General features: G+C 53.5%; 1 protein-coding gene across 1 annotated transcript; it reads left to right on the forward strand.

Annotated features, from left to right (window-relative positions):
* Window positions 1-7,217: 7,217 nt before the first annotated feature.
* Window positions 7,218-16,281, forward strand: LOC122097033 (extracellular matrix protein 2-like). The gene is made up of 10 exons (XM_042667510.1): window positions 7,218-7,282; window positions 7,624-7,799; window positions 9,495-9,881; window positions 10,158-10,454; window positions 10,745-10,860; window positions 11,371-11,503; window positions 11,609-11,766; window positions 12,227-12,366; window positions 15,333-15,659; window positions 16,104-16,281. Exons 1-10 carry the CDS (start codon window positions 7,218-7,220, stop codon window positions 16,279-16,281), a joined length of 1,977 nt encoding a protein of 658 aa, XP_042523444.1.
* The last annotated feature ends 2,582 nt before the right edge of the window (window positions 16,282-18,863 follow it).

Below are 18,863 nucleotides of genomic sequence, written 5' to 3' on the forward strand. Positions count from 1 at the left end.
GGCTGTTTGGACAGCTGATTGGAGCTGGACAGAATCTGACCCTCATGTGTGCACTACCCTGATATCTCCTGGAGGAGGGAATTGAGAGATCAAGTTCAAGAGATCGAAAGCATCATGAATGTGCTAGAAAGCAACTATAGTCCAGGAAGGAGAGAGTAGGAAGGAGCCTGGGGCTGATAGGAAGAGAGGCCCTGACTCAAGCCTAGCTGGAGGGGTAGAAACTCAGTCTGGAGTGAATGACTTGGAATTTCGAGCTCTTCTGAAGTCACGGAGCCTCCACACTTGAGTTAAAGAAAGCTGGAGAGAAAAAAAGGTCAGCAGCCCTGGCCCAGGGCCCAAGCCCCCGGCAAAGCATCTTAAGACCCCTTTTCACCCTCTGTTTGTTGTGTTAGGTCCTTTTTGGAAGAGAAGGGTTGTAAAGAGCTTTGACTTGTTGATTTGGGAGGGTGTTTTTTTTTTTTTTTAACTTCTACTCTTTTCCTCCTTCCCTTTCTGTTGCTGCTTTTCTTCTTCTTTCTTTTTTAGAAAATTTCATTTCAGTCATGGCCTCAGCCCAGACATTCAAATTCTTGTGGGTTTTTCTTGTGGATCTTTCCGAGGACTGGGGAATTTGGTGGGAGAAACCACGGCAATGTGGCTACTTCCCCCTCCCCGATACTCCCCGTCTCCTTTGCTCCTGAGGAATAGGGAAGAAATCAGCCCCTGTGTGTTCTGGGAGAAAGCCCCCCCCCCCCCGCCCCGCCCTTCTCCACCCAGTTCCAAAGAGTCAGAACAGTACGCAGGCCTGTCTCATGTGAGCAGCTCAGTCTGTGGCCCTGGGTAGGGCACAGAGGTCCCAGTGAGGCCTTGAAGGGTGCAGACCAGCTGGAGAGCTCATAGAGCAGCACATGGAGAGGATGTGGCATCTTTCAGTGGAAAGGCTATGAAGGCTGCTGCAGGAACAGAGAGGGTGATGGGCCTCTCAGGAAGGGAGGAAAAGGGGCCCAGGGATAAACTTCTGGAAACATAGACGTGAGTCCAACACAAGGAAGTACTTCTTCTGGAAAGTACTGTCTAAACACCAGCTGGATGCCTGGAAAGGGAGGGAGTTCCCTGTCTTGGAAGGTGTGCAAGCCTGGAGAGGTGGGTGGGAATGGGGAGGGATGTACTCCTACAGTGGAATGGGTGGATTTTTAAGGGCATTTCTACCTAGTGAGAGGCCTGAGTAAGTCAAGGGCCTGTTTGGGGGGACTTTGGGACCCTACAACCTTCAAGAAAGTTTGTAGGGGAGGCCACGGGGCCTTGAGCAGAACTGGCTATCAGAAGTAGTGAGAACCAACATCTTGATTGTTAGGAAAACTTGGCCATGGGTCCCAGCAGAGTCTTAGCCACATATCAACGCTTGGCAAATAGGCTGGGAAATAAGAGCAGTGGCCAGGCACTGGCCCCGCCATGCCAGGGATGAGCTAGAGGGCTGCGGAGATATGTGAGTCCCCTCCATCTGTACAAATAGCTCAGGAATGTATGGCGGAGTAGTTGTGCTCATGAAGTTGGCCTCTTTGCCTCGGAGCACTAGGCTTTCACAGGAGCTGCTGAAGACAATGGACAAGAGCAAGCCATGGAGTGCTCAGGTTGCTTTCAACCCCAGACCCCAAGTTGCAATGGGAACCAGCCAGGATCCCCAGTAGGTCAGCCCTGGTCAGAAGAGGTTGGAGTCCAAGGCTTTCCCTTTCTGCTGAGGAAGAGAGAACAGATCGACTTCCCGACACCTGTAAGGGTCAGAGTTCCACCTGAGGAGGAGCTTCTGTACCTGTAGCTACCCAGAGGCAGCAGGCAATGGGGGCCCAGACAGCCTTTGGGGGCCAAAGGCCCGAATAACTCTGAGCAACTTGTCTGCCTCTCATGCTCCCCGATATGGGCAGTGAACACCAAATATGGGCTCTTGAAGAAGAGGTGTGTGTGTATGTGTATTTGTGTGTGCCATTTTACAGAAACAGTTCAGCTATGTGACGGGTAGCTTATCATGAATGTGAAGAAGCAAGTTGTTCAGGGGAGAAATGAGGCAGAGTAAAGAAGTGAGGCTGGGAACTGGTCTGAGTTCATGGACCCCATGCTACCCCAGCCTGTTCCCAGGGCCAATGAAGGTCCCCAGGGTCTGTGTAGCCTTTGCTAGACATGGACGGGGCCTGGCCTGTGGGCTGGATGGGCAGCTGGGAATGTAGAAACAGGCATGGAGGCAAAGAGAAAGCAAGGTCTGAGGTCTTCCTTAATCCACATGCGCGTGGGGTGGGGTCCATTGCATTTAGGCACTCTCCCCAAGCCCCATACTCCATTTGCTGAAGTCTCAGAGTCACGCGCTACCTGGAATGCGTAGAGATGCATGGCTGCACAGGCACGAGGCTTAGCCAAGGCAATGGAAGAAAAGGGAAACCAGCGGCCTGCACGAACACTGCCCCCCCTCCGCAGGGAGACTCTTGGGTCTAGACGGCTTGGCAAGGCTAACAGGGCTGAGTCACATGCGTCTGGAGCTGGAGACGCGGGCGCCAGAACTGGAACATAAACGTGCCCAATTGGAGGGCCAGGTTGGGGGAGGAGGTGATCCACTTCGCCTACTCCCTGCCTTCCCAGTCAAGCCTCAAGCCTCAATTTCTGCCCAGCCTCTGTCCTCTGCCTGAGGCCCACCTAAAGGGGCAGCCCAGATTTCTGAGTCAAGTTGAGCCCACGTTTTGGAGGAGGAATCAATTGGAATTTCCGGCAGGGACGGAGGATGAGAAGACAGTGGTCCTCATCACACCATGGCTCTGCGGCCTCCACCAGCCATGTGGGCCAAGTAGAACCTTTATTTCCAAGTCCTCCGTGCTGTACGTGGTCCTTTCTAGGCCACCTTCCATTGGCACCCGCCCCACGATCTCCCACACCTTGCATGTGAAGGCCTGGGGTCCTCTACCCTGGGGATTGGTGATTCTCACTCCCCTCTGTCCCATCCCCAGCCGTCATGGTCTGTGTCTGTCTGTCCATCCTTCTGCCTATCTGTCTTCCCCCTGCCTCTGGTCCCAGGAAGGCAGCCCAGAAGATGAGTCTGTGAGTCCCAATCGGAATTGCCTGCTCACAAAATCATCTGCAAGCAAAGTCCTTTAATTGGGAGCAGATCCTCTGAGCTTTCAATGACATTAAAACAAAACCAGTTTCCTCTAGGGAAGGGCTGCTGGCAACAGGAAGAGGACACGGAAAGTCTGCCTTTTTCCGTCTGAAAGCTTTTAAGGAGTAAGGCCCCTTCCTGACATACAACATAGCTGCTTTTACCCTGAAACTTGCCTGTGTGTGTGTGTGTGTGTGTGTGTGTGTGTGTGTGTGTGTGTATGCAGGAAAGCCTTGTATTACACACATGTATACATCCATTTTACTCAGACAAGATGTGGGAGGCTCAAGAATGTGCCTGTTCCCCTCTCTGGAGAGTCCCAAGGGTGTGACAAGGGCTACTGAACCATTGTTCTGCCATGGACCCAAGCAGAAGAGCCTTGGTTGTAAGTTCTACAAACATCTGGAAGTTCCTTCTAGAAAGTTGGCCAGTCTGAAAAGCAGCTTCAAAGTCCACTCGTCGAGGTAGGGCAGGCATGAGGTTGGCTTGCGCCATTCACTTCGCCCGTCTGGGCTTCTCTCCTGGACCACACACTATCACCTGTCCCCTGCCTGGTCCTGCCACCTGCACACATCTGTGCTCCACCCTGCTGCCCAGGGTTCAGAGTTGTTAAGGGTCCCTTTTTTATCAAATGTCCAATTGTGTGAGGAAACCACAGTGGTTCCCTTCTCCCCCTCCCCACCTTGTATTATTTATATATTTATGTATGTATTATTGATGGGAATCTACTTTGTTCTCTTAATTCAAAATTGTTTTCATGTCTTGGCCCACTGACTACCCTCCAGCCCAATATCCAGCCCAGAATCTTAATCTAAATATGAAAGCCCACTTCCCCCCATCCCCCCCCCACCCCCGCAGGTGGTGGGCGCCTCAGAGACTTGTTTAAACATAGGTTTAAACTCTGGAAACTCTTTGAGCCATCCAACTACCTGAGTCCCTGTCCCCACCCACCCACCCATGATCCTACCATGTCCCTCCACCCCTGCCCCATTATGCCTCATGTGTCCTAACTCTCCTCAGGTCACCTTGACATCTCTCTTTACCTTTCCATTAAAGTTGATTTGGTCTATTGAATTCATTTTCTGCTCTTTATTTTAACACCCTCATTACTCCATTTTCTATTATTATTATTATTATACTGTTATTATTTGGGCAGTATTGGGGTTTGAACTCAGAGCCTTGCACCTGCTAAGCAAGTACTTTACCACTTGAGCCATACCCTCAGCCCAGCCAGCTTCATTTTGTCTGCAAGGATAAAGGTAATGTTAGCCAGCCACTTTTAGACACCTTGCTCACTCAGACTGCTCCAACATCTAGTCTCTTTGCTGCGTCTCAAAGTAGACCAAACCCTTGTCTGCCTTAGTGCCTTTACATGAGACATCCCTCCTATGTAGAAGCCTCTTTACTGGAATTCCTTTTGCATGGCTCTGTCCTCTTTATTCATATCTCTGCCCAAGTCACTTTCTCACGGTCCTCATCTAAATCCCTGTGGAAAGTGTTGCTTCTTCTAGCTACCAGGGCCAGCCCCTTTGTTTCTGGTAGAGTCCCAATGTACTCACCAAATGAGCAGGCGCTCAAGAATGTTGCATGAGCAAAGAATGTCTTCCCATCCTCCTTTGATGAGAAGAGAGTTCTCCTCTGTGCATGAAGCTCTAAGGAGACTTGAGGGACAGGAAGCATTGCTTTGTCATTCTCCTTTGTCACTTTCCTGCCAATTTGATTCAAGTTGCAGGGGGTGTGTGTGTATGTGTGTGTGTGTGTGTGTGTGTGTGTGTGTGTGTGTGCCTGCGCATGTGCATGTGTGAGCATACGCAAGAGGGAGTAAGCCATATGGGAGAGAAAGGAAAGGAAGGGAAGTAGGGTGGGGGAGAGAAAGGAAAGGAAGGGGAGTCCCTTTCTTGTCCTTACAAGTTAGGCATCTGGAAACTACAGTGTTCATAGCAGATTCTTCTCCCTGCCTGCTCTCAGATTCTCCAACTTTCTAAGGACAGCGTTTTCATCACTGAGGCACTGAGTAAGGAGGCTTGTTCTGTTCCTAGGATCACATAGCCAGGCAGTCCCTAGTAGAGTAAGGAGCCCAACACTCTTTCCAGCAACCCCCAGGCCTCATCCTGGTTCCTGGAAAATCCCAATGCCTCTCCCACCCTCCGCTCCAGACACCGGCTCAGGATCCGTGCTGGCCTGAGGCCCTGCCTGGCTCAGCACTTGATCCAAATGAGCTCTTGGGAGGGAGGGGAGGTGGCGAGGGCAGACAGAAACTTGCTGGGAATCTCTGGGTTTGCTGAGCCCTCCCTGCCTGCCCCCCACGGGCTGGCTCTGCTCTGTGGGGGGTTCCTTCAGGGTCTCAGAGAGCACTTGGTATCCCAGCAGGAAAGAGTAGGTGGCAGACCATTCATTCCTCTGGTGCCTATTCAGATTGACCTCGGGTTCCTCAACCAAGGGCAGCGCAGGCAGGACAGTACTCCATGGCACCTAGAAATGGAGATGACCCTAGGCCTTAGCCCTTCCTGTCTAGGTGGTAGGAAGAGATGGCCCTCCCTCCTCCAGCCTAGCTGTGCCAGAGAAACCTGGGAGCAAGCGTCCCCCCACCCCCATCCCAAGTAATGGGAACCAGATGGCAGGATGTTTAGTCAGCGCCTGGGGAGCGGTGAGAACAGGGGAAATGGGTAGGGGGCCAGGATTCCAGAATTCATCCCTGGGCAGGGGGAGGGGCAGAGTGAGGACTCTCATCCCAGGGTCACCTCAGATGATGACTGGACTAGGCGACTCGGTGATGGGTGTGGAGCCCCATTGCCCAGTCTGTAAAAAGGGGTCTCCTGGCAAATCTTGCTGTCTTGGTGACTGACGATGGCACACCTCCCGCCTCTTTTGCCTAAGGGCTTCCTTCCTCCAGCTTCAGCAGCGCCCCTCCAGACAAAATGCTGGGTGTGGGCCATCCTATGTCACCCACGGGGTGCACACTCAGCTAGTGGCCTCATCCCTGGCTCCCAAGGCATTTGCTCATTACTCACAAAGTCTCTGTCTCTGGTCCATGGGTGGCACCGTCCCAAATTCAGGCCATAAACCAGAGCTCTGCATGCGGAAGTGGGGAGAGGCGACTGTGGACCCTGTGTGGCTCTTAGCAGGATGGAGTGGGGGCTCCTCAGGGCAGCTACTCCCATGTGCCCTGGCTGCTCCCCACTTGCAAGAATCCTTCCCTACCTTAGCTTGCTCACATTCCCTCAGGACCTCAGGATACCTGAATACCCAAACACCGTGCCTGGCCTCTGCCCCTCACCCACTGCTTCCCCTTCTCCCCTCCACCCAAGCCTGGCCCACAATTAACTCATGGCTTCAGATCGCTTCCAAACATAAGTCAACACTGGACAGGGCTGTAGGAAAAGCTTCCTCAATGCTGGCCCCAGGAGCCAAGCCATGTGGTGAGCTCCACGCGGCCGCCAGCCCCAGCTGCCTGCTGCCCCCAGCTCTCATAGATGGGTTTGGGGCTGTCGCTGCACAGGCCCTGCTCCAAATGATCTTTTGGGGAGCTGTAGAGACATCCCCTTTTCTTTGCCTCTTGCTCTGCTATCTATTCCTTTGTCCCTACCCAGCAGTGTCTTCTCTCAGCCCCAACATCCTTTCTGCCTCGTGCCATCCTGATCTATGGAGGCCCCTTTGACCCAGAGTGTTGTGGGAGGTACCAGGGCACCTGGGGCATAAGGCTCTTGGCTAAGGAGTCTGGGGGAAACTTGTAAGATGGCTTCCCTAGGTAGTGCCTGGTTCATAGAACTCCCAATTGGGGTGCCACAGAACTTCCAACCCATCCCTCCCCCATTTTGGAGGGAACAAGTGGAAGGGAATGGCAGGCAGAAAGTTTGTAGGAGAAGCAGGAGCCAGTCCCATCCCAAGTCAAGCCTGTGCCCTGGTAGCACTGGATTATAAGGGCAGAGGTCCATGTTCATTCCCCACGCTTTGCCACATGTTCTGTTTCCTCTACTGATATCTATGGAAGAAGTCCATGGGGTTGGTAGGTTATATAGAAGCCAGACTCACCATTGCCCTGGCACCTGCCCTCTGTTCCTGGGATCCAGGAGGCCCTTGCCCCTCTCCTTTCCCAGCCATGGAGGTAGGAGCTGGCAGTGTGCACTGGGCATCCTGCTCCATGGTGGGCCTCACAGGCCTGCTGTATGTGGAGACAGAAGCCCTATTCATGGGGGCCACTGGGCCTGGGCCAGTGAAGAATCAATGCAGGCCTTACAGGAAAAGCAGGATCACTCAGGTTTGGGAAAGAATGTCTGTCTTTCTCCTCGGGTGGTAGCAGAGTACATTGGGGTGTTGGGACAAGCCCAGAGAGGTGTTTGTTTGGCAGAAGGGATGCTGGGGTGGGCAAGGGCAGCTCCCAGCTCCACAGCTAAGGACTGGCACTCAGGAAGCAGGAACAAGACTATTGCGAGCCGTCCCCCATCTCTGTGTGTGTCAGTGTCCCACCCACCGTGGCCATCACTCCACCTCCTATACCTCTTCAGGCTCATGGAGGCAATGAAGGGTATGCTGTTCCTCATCCTGGCTCTTTGGATGGGGTGCTGCTCTGAGGGGGCGCTGGCAAACCAGGGGCTGAACCTGAGAGAGACCACAGCCCCACAGACCCCACTAGGTTTGCCTACCCTGCAGCTACCATTCAGCCAGTCCCGGTCCTCCAACGGTGAGTAGCTGGCACCAGCAGAAGAAGAGTGCCTTGCCCGACTACTGTAGTACCCCTTGGGCTGGGGAGGAGGGGAGGAAGCCAATTGCCCTGAGAGTGCCACCTGGGGCACTCAGGCAAAGCCAGGAGGGACCCATGTCCTCAGGAAGGCCCCCTTCTGGAAAGTAAAGGGGACTACAGATTGGGAAGTCTGAGCCCACTGTGTAAGATGGGACATGGAAGGGGAGGGGCTGCAGAAGGGACCAGGGTTTATTGGACAGGGGATTGAGCTGGCTGCCCCAGAGCCTTCCAGGACAGGGAGAACTGGGGGTGGGAGGGAAGGGGAGCTGAGAATGTAGAGCCTTCGGGGGTGGGGGGAGGGCAGGCAGAGCTTGGCTCAATGGGTTCTGGAACAAGGACTCTGACCTTTGTCTCATAGGCTGGTAGGTTGGTGTTGTGTCTGGTGGTCACACTTCTGCTCCAGGCATATGGCAGGAGGGGTTGGTGTATGGATCTAGAACCCCTCCCCTGAAGACAGAGCAGGGGGTTCCAGGCTGTAGGAGCAGGGGATGCCCCAGGGATTACCACCTCTCTTTTACTTTTAAGATTGTAATGCAATAGTTTTGCATTTAGTGCCCATTATTATTATTATTATCATTATTATTAAAGTAGTTGTACAAACAGGTTTCAAGTCCATAAGTCAGGTCATGAATTCAATTATCAATTTCATCTTTTCCATGCATTGCCTCCTATTTTTCCCCTCCCATCCTTACCCTCTAGTTATGTAGTTCAATGCGGTCCCTCTTTTTTCTTTTCTTTTTTTGGGGGGGGTTGGTTGTGGGGCTTGAATTCTGGACCTGAGCACTGTCCCTCAGCTCTTCAGCTCAAGGCAAGGACTCTACCACTTGAGCCACAGTGCCACTTCCAGATTTTTCTGCTTATGTGGTGTTGAGGAATTGAACCCAGGGCCTCATGGATGCAAGGCAAGCACTCTACCACTGAGCCACCTTCCCAGCCTATGTCCCTCTCTTGAAGTGGCTGTCAACTCCTCAAGCTGGCCTTCAGGTTTGTCTAGCTCCCAAAAACCTCTATCTCCCAGCAGGCACTGGGGCAGTCTCTCCCAATAGCCAATAATGCCATCTGGCAGCAACCCCTTCATCTCCCCAAGGCCCATGCACGGTCCCTGCCTACATGGGGCATAGGATTAGAGGGGTACTCAGAAGAGACACCCCACTCCTCTGTCCTTGACAGGCTATGAAGGGAGTGATGGGAGGAGGAACCCAAGATCCTCTAAGTACATGAGGTCCTCAGCCCTAAGGCTATTACTGAAACTCTCCTGGCTCTGTAGACTAGGCCCAGCCTGTGCTTTGTCCCAACAAAGAGCACAAAAGAGCTTTCTCAATTCTGCCAGGCAGGCAGCACTGCCAGATGAGGCTACCCAAGCTCTTTATGACATTGGGCAAGGCTCTGTGCTCTCTCACTCTCTTGCTCTGCCTCCCTTCTCTTTTTCTCTTTTCTTCCCAGACAACCTCTTTCCCTCTCTTCTTCTCTCCTCACTGTTTCTGGTGTTCCTCAGAAGAGGAGAGATAGCAGAGGAGGTCTGAGTGGAAAGGGAGGGTACAGTGAATACCCCACTCGAGGGAGAGGAGGTGAAGCCCCTCAGCCATGGCTGGGGGGCGTTCCCAGCCACCCTAGCCCATATGGACTCTTTTGCAGGTCAAGTGAAACCCAACCCCAGGAGTGGTGACTCACACAGACATGAGGATGAGCAGCTGTACTGGTGGCAGGCTTGGCCCACACGCAAGGATCCATCTACCTCTGCCCGGAAGACATCCCACAGGACATGGCTGCGGAAGAGGTCTCCCCCAGTGGCCTCAGGGCAGGAGCAGGGGCAAAACAAGGGGCAAAGCACTGAGCAGGGTCACTCCCAGGCCACTTCTGTCCTGGGAGCTAGGGCAGAGAAACCCCAGACTGAGAAGCTCAGGCCCTTGCAGACCAACAGGACTCCGGAGAGGGTACTGGCTACCAAGAAGGCTTGGAGCAGGAAGACAGGAGGTCAGGAAACCTGGAGACGAGGTCCAAACACTGAAAGGCTGCCCAAAGGTGAGGACTGGCCTGGTAACATGGCTCCAGGTGATGCCTGCTAGTGGTGATGGGGCCATATAGTAACCATGAGGTGGCCAAGACGTTATCCATCCTCCATCACTCACACTAGTGTCACTAGCTCAAGTCCTGCCCTATTCTCTGTGGCCAAGGGAGAAGAACCCACCAAAGCAATGTCTCCTCCCAGTTTCACTCACCCCTCCTAGCCTCAGGGCCCTGCCCATTGGTTGAGCCCTTGTTGGTGACCAAGCCAAGACTGCCTCACTCTTTCTTCAGGGGCCTTGAACCAGCAGAAGGACTACAGCAGAAGCCAGGGAGGCGGGGGCGGCAGCAGCAGCAGCAGCAGCAGCAATAGCCGCAGAAGCTCCAAAACCACAGGCCATGGGCAAAAGGGGCTAGCAAGCAGGCAAGGGCATGCACCTAGGTTTACAGACCTGCACACCCTGGAGCAGGCCACGCCCTCCTTGCCAGCTTCATGCCTCTTGGCCCAGGCAACTATTGCTTGTGGCAATGTCAAAATGAAGCATGTTCCTGCCTTGACTGACCCTGGCCTGACCACATTCTACCTGTCAGGTGGGTGGCCCCCGTTTTAGCATTCATCCCTGCAGCAAAGGTGGAAAGGATGTGTGCCTGTGCTCTTCCACTGGCTTCCTTGCTCTCTAGGCACTCCCCAGCCAGTGTGGTTGTCCCACAGGGCATAGCTCATCCTCCCCATGGGTCTTGGTGAGTAGTGAGAAGATGCCCTCACCTGAGACAATCAGAAGGCCTGTCTTCTCCATAAGAGCGGGGAGAGGGGGGAGGTACGGATTAGCCAAGGGCAGGGGACTGGGGGGCATAGGACATGGCTGCCTCTCTGTGTACAGAGAATGAAATTGTCAAGATCCCAGCTCACACATTCCTGGGGCTTCCCAACTTGGAGTGGCTGGACCTGAGCAAGAACAGACTGCACACTCGAGGCCTGCACCCCCATGCCTTCAAGGTATGCCACAGTTTCTCCACCTAGTCTCCAGGGTCTGGAGGAGGCCTGGCAGGTCTCAGATGTTTATTACCTGGGTGCTTGTTACTCTGCATTGGGCTGCACAGTGGAAATGCTGGGGGTCAGGCTGGCAGAAGGTACTACAGGAAGCACCTAACATGATAGTTCCTGTGATTTGGGGTGTATGATCTATTTCTGGGACCTTGGAAGCAGCATCAACATGGGAAAACAGGCCACCTCCAACAGGTTTGGTTCCAGTGGGAATGAGGAAGCCACAATATAACCAAATAGAGGTGCCCCTTGGCTAGGATAAGCCCAAAGCCATGTCCAGGAAGGCCTACATCCTTTTTTTTTTTTTGTCGGTTGTGGGGTTTGAACTCTGGGCCTGGGCGCTGTCCCTCAGCTCTTCAGCTCAAGGTGAGCACTCTACCCCTTGAGCCACAGCGCCACTTCCAAGGCCTACATCCTGACCAGCAGCATGCCAGCCCCCAGCCAGCTCTTCTCTCCTCTCAGAACCTGATACGGCTGAAGCGGCTGAACCTGGATGGAAACTCGCTGTCTGTAGTGCCCACCTTGCCTGCCTCCCTGCAGGAGCTCAAACTCAATGACAACCTTTTGCAGAGTCTGCAGCGCAGCAGCTTCCGAGGTACGGGAAAAGGGATTGGGCCTGGGAAGCTGGGAAGCCAAGTAAGGGTGGAGATGAGGGAGTACCATGGTTGGTCTACTCACTGAACCCCTCTCTGGCCTACAGGACTCAGCCAACTGTTGACACTGGAAGTGGAAGGGAACCATTTGCATGATGGGGACATCTCCTCATTGGCCTTCCAGCCCCTCCATAGCCTGCTCTACCTGAGGATGGACCGGAACCGGCTGAGGACCATCCCACCTGGCTTACCAGCATCCCTACAGGTAAGATAGGAGACCCTAGGATGGGAGTGAGGGTGATGTTATTACAGTTAAATCACCAGAGTAAACCATCAGGGGATTTCTATAATGGAAGTCACCAGGCTTCAGAGACTGTGCCTGAGCTAACTTTCTCAAAGCCTAGACTTGGGCCTCATGGACTCTGGATCCATTGGGTGTCCCTGAGTAAGGTCCATATCCTCTTGGGGTCACACAGCCCCCTGAAAGTCCATTCCCCTTGGTGGCACTCTCTAGGGATGGACCTTAAAGGTCTCTGAGGAGCCATGGCCTAATAGGAAGATGTTCCTGGAATTCTTTGCACATAAAACCATGAATCTGAATATCATAGAGATGATGATGTATGACTTCCAGACAGGGATGGATAAAAGGGGGACAGCCAGAGCCAGGTTCTGGCTTGACTGACAAAAAGTGGCAGGTGGACCCTCATCATGACCCTTGGCCCTAGGAGCTGCACCTGGGTACCAACCTCATCGAGGAGGTGACTGAGCATGTGCTGAGTGGCAGCCACAACCTCAGTTCCCTTGTACTCAGCAATAACCAGCTCCAGGAGGACCGGATAGCACCCCGTGCTTGGATTGATCTCCCGTGAGTATCTGCCTGGGCCAGGGACATGGAGGCCAGAGAGGGAGGAAGAGTCTCCTAAAACCCAGACAGCCGGCAGGTCAGAAAAGAGGGTGGTAAGCACCATGAAGGCCATGTTAGCTACAGAAGGCCTGGGCACAGGAGGAAGACTTATTGCTCCCTTCAACACCCATGCCCATGCCTGTGCTTGCCCTCCCAGAACCCAGGAAGTATACAAAGGTGGGACACAGTGGTGGCATGCAGAGCTGGTCCTGACCTGAGGGCAGCTATGAGGCAACAGGGGCAAGAAGGGATGCAGAAGGGAGCAAGTAGGGCAAAGAGAGTCATGTGCTGCCCAGGGGCTGCCTTCACTAAACACTGCAAACTGGGTGGCTTCAAACCATAGAAGAGGATTCTGTCCCAATTTTGGAGGCCAGACATATGCAGTCTAGGTTGGAGGCATGTGCTTCCTCTGAAGGCTCTACAACAGTAGCTTCCCTTTCCTCTTCCATCTTCCAGTGGTCCCAATATGTGTTCCCTGGTGTTTTTCTTTGAGGGTGAAATGGCCACCACAACCTTACTTATTGGGGGCTTAGTTGGCAGCTGGTGGACTTTCAAAATGAGTGGATCCTGGAGGCTCTGATCCAGTCAGGGAATTAAAGCCCACATGGATTCACAATATGATGGCATCATTAGGAGATAGTGAGAAGTACGAAATAGGGTCTAAGTTGGATAAAGCAGATCACTGGAGGGGGCAGGTTGGGGGCTATATCTTGTCCTGGCCCCTTCCTGTATTTCTTTTGCTCTGTTTCCTCTGTTCTGTGATGTGAGCTGCTCTACCACACTCTCATGCAAACCTCTGACACCACAAGCTAAAGAAATCTTTCCTCCATTTAAATTGTTTATATCAGGCAGTCTGTCATCACAATGAGAACGCTAACTCACATACTTGGCTTGTGGCTGCATCAAGCCAATGTCTGCTTCTGTCTGTACATAGGCTCATTGCCTGTGGCTGTCTGTCTTCTCTCTCATCTGTCTGCTCTATGTGCACCTGTCATTGTATTTAAGGCTGGTCCAGATAATCTAGCATAACCTCATCTCCACATCCCTCCATTCACTACATCTCCAAAGAGCCTCTTTTTTTTTTTTTTTTGCCAAATAAGGTCACATTCAAAGGGCCTGGGGACTAGGATAAGAGTTCATTTTGGAGAGCTGCCATGTAGTCTGTGATACCAGCTACCAGAGGGAACTTCCGGAAGTTCAAAGGTACCTACTACCACCCAGGGCCTCTTCACTACAGGAGAGCACTCTAGGCCTTGGCCTCGTGTGCCAATCTTGGTGAAATCACCCTATTGACCGGCCAGTCTTGGACCTCACCACTCTGCCTATCATGGTAGAGGCCTTAGGTAGCTCTCACAAAGATGAAGGTCTTCCAGTTCAGCATCTAAGCCTGGCAGAGGGATTTCTGCCCACACATCTTCCCTTGCTCTATATGTAGATATACCTTTAGGGCGGCATTGTTAACCCCACTACCAGAAAGGTCTAGGATGACTTCTCATTGTAGTTTAGACAACTAGGTGAGGAGTGTTGGCACTTACAGACTGTGTACAGTGAAAAGAAGCTACATGGCTAAGGAACCGAGACCACGTTTGGGGAACAGTTTGGAAAGCCAAACGGAGGCTGGGTGCCAGGTAAGAGGCTAAGGAGGGTCTGTTGACCACCAAGACAGGGTGGGGCTGGAGTGGAGAGTGGAGGCAGGGTCTACAGACAGTCCCACCCTTCATTCCCTGGACCAGAGCCTCCAGCCCTGCATTCTCTTGTTCCAGGAAAAAGTTACCAGGACGTTTGGGTTTAATTATTCCTTTTTCCTCCCCCTCCCCTCTCGCCAAGGGGGCAAAGGAAAGCAGACAGCAGCCTGGGAGGGGCCACCCAGCCACGTTCCACTCCGCCGCCTGCCGCCGCCACTGCGGGGCCTGGGCAGGGGGCTGGCCGCCAGTCAAGCCCAGGCAGCTCAGCTCTTGCCTCTCCTGACTCCAGGCCTGCTTGCCTTGTCTCCTCTCTGCTGATGGAAGGGGAGGAGCTACAGCCCACAGGGGCAGGAGGCAGAGCTGCCCAAATGGCTAATTCCCTACTGGAGCTGGGGTGAGGGAGGATCACTGAAAGAAGCCACTTTCCCTGCTCTGAAACATTCTAGAAGCATTGCCACCCTCTGCTCTTGCAGAGCAGCAGGGACCAGGGCTCACTGGCTGCTGGAGGCAGAGCGTCTAGGATCCACCATGGACCAACGCATGGTAGCTTGGTGAGAAGTGAGGGTGGTGACCTGGCTTTCCCTATCAGCCCTGATCTGTCCCTCTGGAGCATGGACACTAAGGGCTGAGAGCACAGGCATGTCTCTGCCCGTCTGATTCCTGAATGGCTGCTGAAAAGGCTAGCTGAGGCAGGGGGAGGAGAAGGGGAGTGAGAGAGGGCTGAGGGGACATAGCCCAATGGTGGATCACATACCTACCCTTCTCTAGGGCCTGGGGTCCATCCCCAACTTGGCAAAGGCAGCAATGAAAGGGAAGATTGACAGAGATACAAGGAGAAGGCTCTGAGGCTTTGGACAGGCAGGGAGGAGACAGATTTTAGGTACCTCCCTGTGTCAGCTGTCAGGCCCAATAGTCCAGGAGGCCTGTGACAAGGAACAGAGGGAAGGCAAGAAGTGAGAGAAAGGTCTGCTACCTCTACACTGAGGGCTAGTGTAGCTGGCCCCAAAGGCAGCAAGGAAGGCTTCATCTAGCTCCCCAATTGCAGGCCAGAGGGGGACACAGAAGCCACCCAGGGCGTAGCCTGACTCAGGAGTCCTATAAATCCCTGCTACCTAGGGTGAAGTGGAGACGGGCCCATCACCCTAGTTGAGAGTTCCAGCCTCTGGAGCTCCACTAAAGTCAGGAGTGAGTGGGACTCTCAAGCCACCAGCTCCCTACTCACCTGTGTCGTCCACCCCATAGGAAGCTGAAGACCCTCGATCTGTCTCATAACCTGCTGGTGCATGTGCCTTCCTTCCTGCCACGAGGCCTGAGACACCTGATTCTGCATCACAATCTCATCGAACGCATCCCTGGCTATGTATTTGCGCACATGAAGCCAGGCCTGGAGTTCCTACACTTGTCCCACAACAGGCTGCGCAGTGATGGTATCCACAGAGTGTCCTTCTTGGGCTTGCATGCCTCCCTGGCAGAGCTGCTGCTAGATCACAACCAGCTGCAGGCCATTCCACGAGGCCTCCTGGAGCTTAAGGGTCTGCAGGTGCTGCGCCTGAGCAACAATAAGATCAGGTAGGGCCACCTACCTGCGCCCATGTCCAACCCCAGCCAGGCACTGGCTAGGGCAGAATCCTCACCCACAGGTCACAGAAGCCTGAGAGAGGATGGAAGGGGGGGGGGAGATCGTTTCCTCTACTCCCAACCCATGCATCCATCCATCTTGGTTGTCATGATGAGAGATTGTGCTGTGTAAATGGCTGGCAGACCCAGACAGCCAAGATAGGACTTTGGACAGATTAGTCTGTCCAGGGCGTAGGCTAAGGGAAGGCAGAGTGGCAAGGACTGGGGCTAGGAGCCTCATGCTGAGTGGTCAGTTGAGAGTGAGGCAGGATTCTGCCTGATCCTCCCCCCAACTTCAGATCTCTGTGTCTCCCCTCTATTCCACTCACTGTGAGGTTTTATTTTTGCATGATGCTTGCCTCTCTTTTTCTGGGTCCTTCAATCTTCTTCTCACAGACACGTGCCTCTGAATTCCATCTGTGACACACGTGTGACCCAGGACTCCAAACTTCTAGCCACACACCTGGAGAACAACCTCATTGACCGGCGCCGCATCCCACCCACTGCCTTCTCCTGTATCCGAGCCTACCACAGCGTGATCATCCAACCCCAGCAGGGAGAAGAGGACTCCTAGCCCTACCCCACCCACCTTCCCAAACATGTGCACTGCTCATTGGAGGGCAGCACCCCAAACCCAGCTCCACTTGATCTTTGCACCATTGGATAAAGATTTAGAAGCTCCCATTGCTTTGGTTATGCCCACTTTTTATGACTGATGGAGGCTCTTTCAGTTAGCAAATAACCCAACAGAGGGCAAAGGATGAAGAGGGACTTGACTGAATTAAATGCATCTCCTTCAGTCCTGTGTTGGGAATCCCTCCTTCCTTCTCTACTAGATTTAGCACACGCACTGCATCTCTTTGTCCATGAGTTGCTGGGGCCCAACCTTAGACAGTGCTTCACCAGAGGCTTGATTCCCATAGCTCCTTGGAGAGCCTCCCCACATCCTACCCTCACCAGGATCCTCCTTTGCTTCAGAAACCATCTGCAGCTGAGCTCTCTCATGCAGGAAGAGACTGTGTCTTAGACCTGGACCCACAAAGGTAGGTTTAGCTATCTGGTGCAGGCTGGTTATGGAGGCCATATGCCACACTTACCTTTTGTCCTAAAGCTACAGGAGCTAGTGACTACTGCATGATAGCACCTCGGACGGAACACACTTTTGCTTCTCATCTCAATCTAAGTTCCAGGATCCCCATCCTGGTCCCTCCCTAATGTACACCCAGTCCTGGGCAGCTTTCTAGGTCCCTAGGGCCTCACCTGCATCTCACAGATGGGAGACTAAGGTATAGGTAGGTAAATGAACTTGCCCAAAGATATAGGGCCCACTCACTGTGCAATCAGGTCATGACCCTCTGGCAACCTGGTACCGCAGGAAGGGTAGTAGTATCTAGTCAACAATGATTAAGAACTGAGTTCCTTAGTCTGGGCAAAGCCAGGCCTGGCCTTGGCAGTTTCCCTGCCTGTGAAGAGACCACAGGGAAAGGGTCAGGGTTCCTGGGTCAGCCTCCACAGCTCACAGTGCCATGGGAACAGGTAACAGGCAGGCAGGGTTGCAACAGGAGAGGGGCAGCACTGCTGCTTTCATGGATGTGGAAGGTTGAAGGACCCAAAGATGCCCACAGACACGTCCCTACCACCAATTCCAACTGGGCTCTGAGCCTGGGAACTCCATCTTGTCTTGGTCCCATTCGTCAGCTGAATCCTTCCCCCTCCTCCCCCACTCCCACACTCTCAGCAGAAAAAAGGGCCAGAGTTGGAGGGGTGCAGAGAGAGGCCTGGGAAGCTAAGCTGGTGGAGTGTTTGCTTTGGATTCATCCCTGCATTCCTTCTCCTCCCGGGTCTGGGCCCACAGATATGGCACTTCCTGTTTGGGCTGGGTCAGAGGTCATCAGCCCTGGAGGCGCTGGCCCTGCTTTCTCAGCTCTCTGAGAACCCACCCTCCCCAGCTTGGCCACTGCAGCCCCTGCCCTTCCTGCTCTGGCCTCTTGGTCCTCCAGCCCCCACCCATTTTGCAGTCAGTTCAGGCCTGGGAGGGCGGGCAGCTCCAACATTCTTTTCTCCTCATTTTTACCTCTGCTGTGCAGATGAGACAAAGAGGCCCACAGTCCCAGGCCCTTCCTAGACCTGGGGGGGCGGCGGGAAGGAGAGGAGAGATGGTCCCCATGTGAAGGTGGATGGGGAAAGAGGGTTGGCATTCCATTGGTGATGCCTAGGTTCATTTCACTTCTTAGGAAGCAGCTGGGGCCGCTAAAGAGTAGCAAAGTCTCCCTCCATGACCTTCCCTACTCTGAAGAAGGAGACTAGCCCTGGGAATTTTATCAGGTGCTTGCGTTCACCACCTGGACTTGGGAAAAGCTAGCCCCATGAGCAGCTGGAAATTAGTCTGGTCCTCAGTTGGGACAAAGGGACCTGGTCTTTATGTGTAAGCCATCACTCACTAGAGCTGCTCAGCACACCAGCATGATTGAGGTGGGGACACCTACTCTCTGTAGCTCTGGCTCTTTTCCAATGCCCCAAGAGAGCCAGAGCTGAGCACTGGGGCTGGGAGCAACATGTGGTATCCAGGAATTTCCACGATGTGATGATATAGAAGGGTGAGAGTTTGGACTGGTAGCACTTGGACACCCCCAGCCAGAGCCCAACCTAGGGAGTAAATTCAAAACATGGGAGCCTGGTGGCAGGACCATGCCACCTCCTGCCCACTCCCATGCTCCCACTGTCTACCAGTTCCTTAGGCCCACACATGACATCCTCATGGCATGGTTAGTACACTCCTCTTCAGGCAGGTGCTGACTGTCTAAAGGCACAGTATGTAGGTAGCCCAGTTAGTCTAAGGTGCTAATCCTCTGATGCGACATGGTGCTACTAAGGGGTCATACGATGAGAAGGGAAATGCTCACTGGGCCCCAGATTGAGACTGGGGTACAGAGATAAAGGCTTGGGACAGTGGGGACAAGGAGGGTTACGTATAAAGCCAAGAAGCTTAAGTGGAAAATGGAAGGGAGGAGCCATGTGCTTATTGGGGCTGGGCCTGTGACTCCTGCCAGGGACCTCATCAGTGGGAACTTACAAGTCTGCTCCACTCGTCCCAGTCCAAGTCCCATCAACCTCCAAATTCTTCTCCAATCTTCCAGCCTCCCTGCCCAACTTGTC

The sequence above is a fragment of the Dipodomys spectabilis genome, unplaced genomic scaffold (assembly GCF_019054845.1).
Source record: "Dipodomys spectabilis isolate Male_0828 unplaced genomic scaffold, ASM1905484v1 ptg000411l, whole genome shotgun sequence".
Taxonomy (NCBI): Eukaryota; Metazoa; Chordata; class Mammalia; order Rodentia; family Heteromyidae; genus Dipodomys; species Dipodomys spectabilis.